General features: G+C 36.2%; 1 protein-coding gene across 2 annotated transcripts in view; it reads right to left on the bottom strand.

Moving 5' to 3' along the window:
• COMMD1 (copper metabolism domain containing 1) overlaps positions 1 to 12,102 on the bottom strand; it is a 292,169-nt gene that overhangs the window by 166,864 nt on the left and 113,203 nt on the right. For both annotated transcript variants that reach the window (XM_044663368.1, XM_044663369.1), the window contains one exon: positions 5,030 to 5,311. In XM_044663368.1, the coding sequence (XP_044519303.1) occupies positions 5,030 to 5,311 (282 nt within the window). The remainder of the gene's footprint in view (positions 1 to 5,029; positions 5,312 to 12,102) is intronic.

The following is a 12,102-nucleotide window of genomic DNA, read 5'->3' as shown; positions in this document are numbered from 1 at the left end:
GAGGGAAGAGATGGGACAGACGGGGGGATGTTGAAGGGCAGCAACCATAAAGAACTGAGGATGACTCCAAAGTCAAGAACCTGGGAAATGGAAAGATGGCGGTACCCTCATGAAAAACAGCCAAGTTCAGGAAAAGGGTAGGTTTTAGGGGAGGGATTACGAGTTCTCTTTTGGGCATGTTACATACAGAATATACAATTCAAAATGTTGAAGATGCAATGACTTGGGACTAGAAGCCAGGAGAGAACCCAGGGCTGGAAACATGTCTCCGAGAGTCATCTGCATAGAGAGAAGTCCATTGGAGCTGACACGATGGCAGAGAGATCCTAAAGAGGCTTTGTGGAGAAGTTAGCACTCAGTAAGCCTAGAAAGGAGATACGGATTCCAAGAGGCAACAGTGAGGCAGGAGGGCCAGACAGGCAGCAAAGTCATAGTCTCTAAGCCTCACTTCCTATATGTAAAATTAGGGGTTTGAATAAGATCCCCCCTAAGTTTCTCTTCAGCCTTCAATCTATGGTGCTATAATTGATAATATAAAAAAATCAAGCTGCTTCTGAACACTCCTATGATTCTAGAACAGTGGGGCACTTTCCAAAGAGAATAAGTCATGTTACTTCCTGACATCTAGTTTGCCTATGGAGTATTTTGCTAGTTTGAATGCAAGCACCAAATAGAAATCATGTGGGGGTAGGGATCACCCCTAGGCCCACAGTGGAATTTTAAATAAAGTTTTTGATTTTGTTTTATTCTAAACCTGTGATTTCATTAGTTTAGAGATTTTTCCAGTGTTGAAACTCCCTCCATCCAAGTGGATTAGAACCCCCTGGGTCACTGAGAAGTTAGTGAGGTTTGGGGCCCAAGGAAAGTGCTTGAGCTGTATATGCTGGGGCAGGGCCCTTCTCAAGGAAAGGAGGAGGTCACCTCATTGGGGCATATGGTGTCTGGTCTAATCTCTGAATTCTACATCTCCTCAAATGTGTGTCAAATACACATAGCAAGCCACAACACAACCAGGTGCAGCCCAAACCAGATTAAAATGTAATTGGAAAATACTTAACAAAATAAATATAAACACAATAAAACAAAGAAAACATTAATACAATATGTGGTTTTCTAAGTCACATCTGACCCTGCAGGGATCCTGATGTAGGATTTGATGTTTCTATCTGAGTTTGGCACCATTACGCTAATACACAGCTTAGGAAGTAGAAGCAGCTACTAAGACCATTCATCTCAACCAGGATCTACAGCCGATGCTTCTGGGGAGAAAACTAGTAAGACTGGGAGGTGGAAAAAGCAGTTGGCAAATAAACCCTTATTAAATGCCTACTTATGTTCCAAGAACTGTGCTGAAGACACAAATATGGGAGGAGTGGGCGGCAGGGAAAGATAGTCTTGCCCTCCAGGACGGCCCCTTCCCCTCCATCCACCTGAAGACAAGGTACAAAAAGAAGCTGAAAGGGAGTGAGAAGGAGACGGGGAAAACGGGAGAAAAAACCAAGTGCAGGGCATAGTAGAGTCCAGTCCAAGGGGGACAGGCGGGTGGGAAATGAAAAGACAGCTGGCCTTGGAGCCTACTTTAGATGGAAGCTTTGGGAGGGCTTCTTTGCTCCACCCTCCAGCCCTCCTCACCAGAGAGGCAAGGGGCGCTGGGGAAACTGAGGAAGGCTAGCTGAGTGTGAGTAACACAGCTGATGCAACCTCACAGGATGATGAGGTTTCCTGGAGATATGGTGGAATCTAGTCTAAGGAGAGCAAGTTCATCAGAAATGAATTTTTCCTTCAAAAATCTCTCAAAATAAGTACACCTTCTTCTCTCCTTTAACACTACCACTACACGGGTACAGGCCCTTCTTCCCCAGGGCCCAGACTGCTGAAATAGCCTGCTAGTGATTCTGCCTGACATCAGTCTGTCTCCCCTGAAATCCATCTCCGCTCAGCTATCAAAGCAATCTTCCTAAAGTGCAGGTCGGACCATTCAATCAACTCCAGAGGCTCCCTGTTGCCTCCAGCATCAAATATGATCTCCTCTGCTTCATAACCTGGCGCCCTCACCTTTCTAGTCTTCTTATTCCCTGCACCCCCCCCCATATACTCTGATTCACTGATATTGGTCTCCTCTCCTGACCAGGCATTTTAACTGGCTGACCTTCATGCCTGGAACTTTTTCCCTCCTCATCTTTGCCTCTTCACTTCCCTGACTTCCTTCGAGTCTCAGCTAAAACCTCACCTTCTACAAGAAGTCTTGTCCATTCCTCCTTAATCTTCCATTCCCTCTTCACAGTGCCCTCCCTGGCTCACTCCCACCTCATCCTGTTTGTACATAGTTGTTCACATGCTGTTTCTCTGATTAGAAAGAGTTTAGCACAGAGTAGGCATTTAATAAATGCAAATTGACTTACATACAGCATCTTAGTTAACCTTCTCAGCTCTATGTTATCTATAAACTAGTCAAGCATGCCATCTACATCTTCCATTGGTCCTTGATAAAAATGTTGTGTAGGGTAGGGCCAAGGACAGAGCCTTGAAGCACTCTATTAGATACTTTTATCCAAGCTATTATTAGACAACTGGTGACTACTCTTTGGACCTAGTTGTTCAATGAATTCTAAATTTATCTAGCTGTAAAGTTATTAAAATAAAAAAGATAAATAAGATCATAAGAAAATTTTGACATTCAAAAATGGAAAATCAAAGTTGATATTGATATTTCACTGAGAGTAAAATTAAGCACCCAAAGATCCCTTTAATAGTAATCTTAAGAAAAGGAATGGTTTTGTTGTTATTTTTTATTTCTCCCATTCACCCTCTGCATCCTCAGGGCCTGGCATATAGTAGGCACTCAAGAAATGTTTGTTGAACTAAATAAACATGAAACTAGGAAAACAAAAGTAAAGCAAGATAGCTTTATGGAAGGGAAATATTGACAATAAGAAGGAGCAGCTGGGGAGGATAGAAAGATGGCAGGTCTTCTGGGATCCCGGAAAGAATGGCCACCAAAATTGGTAAAGATCAATGAGTTGTTAGAGAGTTCTTATGCGGGCCAAGCAAGACCAGGCATTGGGGAAAGGGAGTGAGAAGTCTGGACCCAGAGTACAGGTCAAAGCCAAGGAGACAGGTGATGATTCACACTGTTAGAGAAAGCCTGGGGAACTGGAGGCCAGTTGATATTTAAATAGCCAGACAGCAAGTGACTCAAGGGATTTGAGCAGGGTTCTTATACTCTAAGTTCTTACACTCTAAATCCTATACAATACTCTTCTCCCTTTAAAAAAGAAAAGAAAGGAAAAGACAAGATGAGACAAGACAGGAAAGGGAAAAAAAAGGAAAAGAAAAAGAAAAAGGAAAGGAGAAGGAGAAGAGGAGGAAAGGGGAGGGCTGGAGAGGGGAGAAGAGAAGAGACCTCTAACTCTCAAAAGCTCAAAGTAAGAGGGGTTGGTAAAACCTAGAGATCTATTTGAAATTTAAGGAAAAAGCTAAATTGCATTATGTTGAGACCTCTGTTATTATTCATCCTATTAAGTAATGAAAATAAACTACCTGAACTTTAGTACATAAAACAATCTTTTGAGTTTTCCAGTTCATACTTTAAAATCAATAAAATATTGACATCAATTTTACATGACTGTCTTGTATATATAAATATATATGGATCAAATGAACTAAATAAAAAATAACAATTCATTATTGAATTAATAACAAGTTTTGCCCTATAACAAGTGAATAAAAATGTCCACAGAACACTTTTTTTTGGAAAAGAATTTGCAAGAGGAAGATGAGTTGGGAACTGGACCTATAATCCATGAACTGCCAAAAAGGAAATCCTACACTTATATAGATCAGGACCCACTCTTCAACTTAAGAGTCTTAGACAGTTTCTGTGATATTGAAAGGTCAAGTGACCTACCCAGAGTCACACAGCCTGGGTCTTTAGAGGCTGGACTTGAATCCATCAAGTGTTTTAAATTCTAAGCCAAGCTCTCTATCCACTATATCCCTCTGCCTCTGTTAAAACAGAATTTTTACAATAAAATACAGTATTTAAAAAAATTAAAGCCAACACCACAACAGAATGGAAAATATTGCAATATGATTATAGGATGTTCATGAGAGGTTTAAAGGAAGGAGTTTACAAAGGAAGCTCAAGAGAAAATCTAATTAAAGATGCTGTCTTAATGGGGGGCAAAAGGGTAAAATCCACATCACGAGGTACTGGGAGTACATATTTGATTATTTATCTGAATAATTTCATATTGTAAAAAAACTTCATTAGATTATTCAATAACCTTGGCTTTTTAGATCTAATTATAAGTTCTCTCTTCATACAGACAAATACATAACCCAAGTTAATAAAGGCCAGATCTGGCAATTCAGCTGTAGCACAAAACCATAAATGACTTCATAAGGTATTGGACTAGAGATCAAAAGGACTGAATCAGGTACCCGTGTAGAACACTGGTAGAAAGAAGAAAAATATGGCTTTTTAAGTAAATATAATTGAAAGTAGACATGATTGAATCAAAAACTATCTATGACTTGAAGCAAAGAATCCAAATTTGGAGACTTCAAAATTAGGAGATTTGATGTTGCTTCTTCAGATTGGCTTGGACTGTGGAAATGAATGAATAAGAGAGTTGGAGAACGGGTCCTCTATCACAACTTTTGAGACTGATTTGTTGTCAAGGATTCTGAGAGCTACCTAAAAAGTATTTAGAGCTAGTTCTTTTGCATCTTTCAGGCAAAACTTGGGCACACTCTGTTCATCTTGGCCAGCTCCCATGACCCTCAGGCTAGAGTATAGACTTCTCTCACAATATGGCAAAATCCAAGTTCTCCGGAAACTGACTCACATAAGGATAACAGGAAATAGTATTTTTTAATATTATTTCTGCATATTCATGGAAGGCAGATGTTTCCAAAAACAACTATTACACAAAACTAACTTAAGTACTACATGGTATTTTAGCATAAACACTAGTGAAAGAATTAACACACAGTTTCTCAAATGAAATATTAAAGTTTAATTTACCTGTCCATTTTTCCCCAGTTCTAGTTCCACAATAGCAACAGGAGCATTGATTTGCTCAAGGTGTTTCGACTGAGATTTCAAATCTACTCTCCAATTCATGGCTTTAAAACTGTTCTCCCATCGACTTTGATTGATTAGACTCTCCTTGATTTTTGTTTTGTGGTTTTTCCAGAATTTGGAAATGACTGCTGCTTGATCAGCTGTAATTCCACCTTGTTTTTTGGTTTGAGCAGTCAGGAATGCCTCTAATTGGTTGAAATCCATGTCTGCATATGCAATAGACTAGAAAAGCAAAAGGGAGAAAAATGAAGTATTAATTATTTGACAAATTAGAGAATAATAATAATAATATTCACATATACTTAAGACTAAATTATTTTTCTCATTACAATCCCATATGGAGAGTAGTGAAGGAAATACTAATCCTAATTTATATCTGAAGAAACCAGGACTCTTGAAAAATCAAATTGCTTGCCTTTATTTGCCAGCAAATAAAATGTTGATTCCTGGCAAAACTGTCGAATTAGAAGAATGGCTAAAAACATTTCTAAAAAGGAGTGATCTTAGGGCCCCTAAAAATTCAATGAAAGCAGGTCATGCCAAACAAACATCATTTCCATTTTGGGAGCAACTTTATTAAACTGGTAGTTTAGGAATATGTTAAATAAAATTTAATTAAGACTAAATTTTTTCCTCTTATTATATAGATTTATTCCCATGGCTTAAAGATCTTGTGTTTCTTTCTTTATTTTTAAAAATAATAAAATTTGCCCATAATGGTCCTCTCCCCTCCCCTCCCAAACCTCACCCCGCCCCACCCTGGGGTTGCCTCATCCAGGAGATGGGCATGTTCATGCAGATTATGTCTTTCCTATTTCCAACTTCCAGTTCACTTTCTGGAGGTAACATTCACAATTTGTTCTTCAAGTATTAAAGGTTTTCTTGGTTCTACTTATTTCACTGTTCGTTATTCTATGTAGTTCTTTTCAAGTCTTTTCTAACTTTAGCCTGTTCATCATTTCTTGTGGTGTAGTAGTGCTCCATCACAATCATTTACTAAAATTTAGTTAGCCATTCCTCAACTGATGGGCATCCCCTCAATTTCCAGTTCTTTGCCACCACAATACATATTGGAACATATAGGTTCTTTTCTTTTTTCCCTGACCTCGTTGGGAAATAGAACCAGCAATGGTATTCCTGGGTCTAAGGTTGTGCACAGTTTTTTTACTTTCTGCATGTATGTCCAAATTGCGCTTCAAAATGGTTGTCTCAGTTCACAGCTCCACCAACAGTGTATTAGTGACTTCATTTTCCACATCCCCTCCAACATTTATCATTTTTCCCTTTTGTCTTGTTAGCCAATGTGATGAGTATGAGATGATACCTCAAAATTGATTTTGCTTGCATTTCTCTAATCAGTAGTAATTTAGAGGATTTTTTCATGTACTTATATGGCTTTGATTTCTTCATCTGAAAAATTATCTGTTTATATCTTTTGTCCATTTATCAACTTGGGGATGGTTCTTATTTTTATAAATTTGACAAAATTCTCTATATATTTTAGATATGAGACCTCTATCCAAGAGGCTATCTAAAAAATGTTTTCCCAGTTTTCTGCTTTCTTTCTAATCTTGGAAACATTTGTTTTGTTTGTCCAAAAACTTTTCAATTTACTGTACTCAAAATTACCTATTTTACATTTCACAATGCTCTCCAACTCTTGTTGACATATAAATTCCTCTCCTATCCATAAATCTAATACTTATGTGTTCCCTTTTCTTCTAATTTACTTATGATATCTCCTTTTATGTCTAGATCATGTAGCCATTTTTATCTTATTCTGGTGAATAGTGTAAGATATTGATCTATACTTAGTTTCTCTCAAATGACTGATTTTCTAGTTGTCCCAATAATTTTTACCAAATGGTGATTTCTTATCCCCAAAAGCTAATTCTATGCTTTTGTCAAATACAAGACTGCTATAATCTTTTACTAGTTTGTTGAATGTCTATCCTGTTCCACTGATCTACCTTTCTATTTCTTAGACAGTATCAGATAATTTTGATAAGTACTGCTTTATAATACAATTTAAAATCTAAGTCTGCTAAACCTCCTTCTTTTATATTTTTCATTAATTCTTTTGATATTCTTGATCTTTTGTTCCTCCAGATGAATTATTATTTTTCCTGGTCCATAAAATAATTTTTTGGTAATTTAATTGAGATATCATTGAATAAGTAGATTGGTTTAAGCAGGATTGCTATTTTAATTATATTGGCTCTGCCCATCTATGGACAATTAATATTTCTCCAATTACTTAGATCTGACTGTGTAAAAAGTGTTTTATAATTATGTTCCTATAGTTCCTGGGTGTTTTTTTTTAAGCAGGTATATTCCCAGGTACTTTATTTTATCTGGAATTATTTTAAATGGAATAGTTAGATTGTATTTTTAAAATAATTTTTGTAACCTAAACTTAACAAATGACAAATAAAATTAGTATTGCAACACTCATAGTAGAACAGAAAAGAAACATTACACCTGAAACCGTAAATATATTATGGACTGCTTTATTGAAAAACAAATACATAATAAGTTAATATATAACTTGCAGAGTAGTCCTATTTGTGATTCTTTCTGACCTCCCTTCTGTTTTCTTCTGTGAATTTTTAATAAATGATTCAAAGATCCCTTTTTGTTCTTTTCTTTACCATTTTTATAATACTTTTATCCCTAGCCCACCTCTCCTTCTTCTCCACTCCACTGAAAAATAAAAAATAAAAGCCAAAGCCTTGTAACAAATATACATAGTAAGCCAGAAAAAATCCCATGTGGACAATGTCTAAAAATATATTTTATTCTGTATCTTGAATCTATGATGTCTCTGTCAGGGGTTTTCCTAGATTCTGTCAAAGCATTTGACAAAAATATCTTAGAATAATAACTAGTACTTATTATAGTAATAATAATATTGTACCTTAAGGTAAGCAAAACTGCAAAGACTGTTATTTCATCTGATCCTCACAATAACCTTGTGCAGCAGGTGCTATTATTATCCCCATTTTACAGATGAAGAGAATGAGTACAGTTAAATGACTTACCCAGAGTCATAATATGTGTCTGAGGGAAGGTTCAAATTAAGGTCTTCCTGATCCTAAGCCCAACACCCTATAAACTTCACTAGCCAGATGTTTCCAAATAAAGAGATGTGGACTTGATTGATTAGTTCATTAGAATCAGAAGCAGCCAAACCCAAAGAGTCCTCATTAATGGTTTAAAATCAAGCTGGAAGAAGTACTCCAAGAATCTGTCCTTGTCTCAGAGCTATTTAACATTTTTATCAATGACCAATTAAAATGTAAAATTATCTTCTTATCAGTTATCTTATCAATTATCTTACCAGTGATACAAAACCAGGTGGGAGAGCTAACACTAAGGATTTTGGACTTAGTAAACAGGCTTCTACCCTCTAAAATATTGGGTTAAATCTAACAAGAGGAAATCAACAATCCTTCTGTAGCAATGATGGTCAGAGGAACCGCTGAGTAGATGAACTAATGTGTCTGCCACCTGGCTGAATGCATCCTCTGCCTCTGCTAAGGAATATGTATCTTGAGAAGATGAAATAGGAATCGGTCTCCAGTGACAAGAAGGTTGCACAGAGGACTGGCAATAATATCATGGGTTGTTTCAGGAGTTGTACAATCCCAAAATTTATCAATAATTGGCTAGCCTACAGTGATGAACCTCTCTATACTTAGCTGGGATGGTCCTAGAAAAACAGAGTAGTATTCTCAAAGTCTTTTTTATATGTTCTACTGGCATAGCCTTTGAGAACCCAGGATCACCTCTATGCCACCCTGAGGAATCACAATGGGCTTTTGGGGTATTTAAGGGTGATAAAAATTACTTTCAGGGGCAGCTGGGTGGCTCAATGGATTAAGAGCCAGGTCTCGAGATGAGAGTTCCTGGGTTCAAATCTGGCCTCGAACCTTTCCTAGCTTTGTGACTCTGGGCAAGTCACTGAACTTCTATTGTTAGCCCTTACTACTCTTCTGTCTTAGAACCAATACACAGTATCTCTGAAATTCTAGGCAAGTCACTCTTCCTCAGTTTCCTCACCTGTAAAATGAAACTAATAATAATATCTACCTCCCAGAGTTGTTATAAGAATCAAATGAGATTATAATTGTAAAGCACTTAGCACAGTGTCTGATTCATAGTAAATGCTTTGTAAATGTTAGCTATTATTAATTCAAGGTTCTGCTGATTCAATAAGAAATATTTATGGTATTTAGGCTGCAAAAAATACAATTTTCCCCCTTGGTTATATGCTCATGTTTTGGTCTTTAGTCTCTGGGGGAATGAGGAGAGGAGAAAAGTGGTTATTGCTAAGATACCCAAGGACAGGATTGGTTTGGTTCTCTTGGGAGACAAGACAGGTTTGAAGGCCATCCTTCCGCTGGTTTTTTGTTTGTTTGTTTGTTCAAAAAAGGTAGGTTTCATAAAAGTGATAGGCCATTAGTCCTTGACTACTTTTGCTAAATCCTAGAGAGACTTCTTTGCTTAACTCCTACATTTTTCATTCATTTTGCTCCTTTATTTTGGGTTCTCTAAGAAACTGTCAGTGCTCTAATCTGCAATCTGAACTTATCCCAAGCCATGCAATTCTTTCAATGGTTTAAACACTTCTCTAAACCCATTACTGATTATCTCCTGAGTAAATATAGGTAACCAATACATTTAATAAGCATTTACTTCTACTATATGCAAGTTTCTAAAATAAGCAAAAAAAAAAATATGCTTGGCCCTGGGAATATTATGAGTCTTATTTTGAGCAGCTAAACCATCAATGAAAATTATTGAAACTTGGAGAATTGTCCTTCACAGGAGGTAGTTTAGCAGTTTTGTGAGATATCACAAAAACCCTTAGTCTATCCTCTTGTGATAAATGGAGTTGGTGTGGTGCAGTAGAAAGAGTAGTCAACAAGAAGTAAGGAGACCCAGGTTCTAATCCCACCTCTCTCATTATGACCTTTAGCAAGTCATTTATTCTATGCCTTTTTCTTCATCAGTAAAAATAAAAGTATTGAATAAAATGACTAGCAAGATTCTTTCCAGTGCTAACGCTCTATAATTCTACCCCCTCACTGAAGATCAGTTATCAATCTTGTTGAGGATTAATTGCCCATGTTGCTATGGTCAAAGGATATGCAAATATCTTTCCCTTTCCTTTCCCTATAACTCAAATAGTCACTATACTATTACTACAGGAAGGCTAAAGGGAAGTGTTTTATTTTGCAGTTACCAAGGGATTTAAAATTGCTAGCTATGACACTGAATATAGTTATCTTTGCATATGGAGGAAAATAATATATCATCATGTCATATTTACTATTTCCATTAGCAACTTGCTCTACTACATACTGTGATATGCCAAAAGCCTTTCTATATATGGTCTTCTCAAATGATGATGAAAGTGAATTTTTTTGTCAGATCCCAGAAATGAATGGCAAAATACTTTGATAAACTTCAAGTCACATTTACCACCAGTTTGGGTTAGTTTCTCTCACGAATATGTGATATAAATTCATCCAAATGTATAAAAATGATCAGAAATTCAATTAAACAAATATTATTTAAATATTATAAGTAAGACACTAAAGACAAAAACAAACTCATTCAAAGGGCTCATTTTTTTACTGAAGGAATATAGAAAGTACAAGAATATGTAAATATAAGATAATGAGAGGAATAAGAACTAGAGAAAACAGAAAAGGCTTTGTGTGAGCTTTATCTAAAATGAGCTTTAAAGGAAGCCAGTGATTCTATAAAGTTGAGGTGATAAGGGATGACTCACCAGACATGCCTATAGTAAAAGAGGTCTGTAATTTTTTTTAATTTGGATTTTTTATTTTAATAACAAATTTCCATGTAAATTTTCCAAAGTTATATGATCCATATTGTCTCCCTCTCTTTTTCCTCCCTCCCTCCTGGAGCTGACAAGCAATTCAATTTGGGTTATATATGTGTTATCATGCCAAACAATTCCATATTATTCATTTTTATGTGACTAATCTTAAGAAACCAAAACCCCAAAACAGATATATAAATAAATGATCAGTCATATGTTTTCATCTGTATTTGTACTCCAACAGTTCTTTCTCTGGAGGTAGATAGCATTCTTTTTCATTAAGTCCCTCAGAATTGTCCTCATTTATTGTATTCCTATTAGTAAGTAGCAAAGTCTATCACATTTGATCTTCCATTCTACAATATTTCGGTTACTGTGTATAACGGTGATGGCAAACCTATGACACGCAGTCGCATACAGAGAAGCATGGGGCTGCAAGCCGAGGATGAAACATTTGCTGTAGTGTAGTATAGACACTCTGTGCATTACAGATGACAATTCTACCTATATTAATTTACCTATTTTGGTTTATTAAATATAGTTATATATCACAATTATACATCTTTGTTATTTAAACTATAAGTATCACAAAATTATGGGGTTTTTCTCAAAGTGACACACCACCTGAGTTATGCTCAGTTTTTTGGCGAATTTTGACACACCAAGCTCAAAAGGTGTATAGTGTATAGTGTTCTCCTGGTTCTGCTTATTTCACTCTGCATCAGTTCATGTAAGTCTTTCCAGCTCTTTCTGAAATCATCTTGTTCATCATTCCTTATAGCACAATTGTATTCCATCACTATTATATACCACAATTGTTCAGCCATACTCCATTTGAGGGTCATCTCTTTAGTTTCCAATTCTTTGCTACCACAAAAAAGAGAAGTTATAAATATTTTTGTATAAACAATTTCTTGCTCCATTTTTTAAAATTTTTTTCTTCTTTCTCCATTTTTTAAATCTCTTTGGGATACTCCAGATGTCTGTAACCTTTTAAGAAAAAATTATAACTATATTTCTACATAATTGGTTTTCTTTGTAATCCTTTATATTTTGTTTTGTTCATTTAAAAGATATTATTCTATGGACTCCTCAGGCTTCAATAGGTTGCCAAAGGGGTCCATGAAACAAACAAACAATAACAAAAAAAAGGCCTTAG

This window comes from Gracilinanus agilis, chromosome 2, assembly GCF_016433145.1.
Source record: "Gracilinanus agilis isolate LMUSP501 chromosome 2, AgileGrace, whole genome shotgun sequence".
NCBI lineage: Eukaryota > Metazoa > Chordata > Mammalia > Didelphimorphia > Didelphidae > Gracilinanus > Gracilinanus agilis.
Note: the sequence above shows the minus strand (reverse complement) of the source record. Positions and strands in the feature narration are given on the sequence as shown.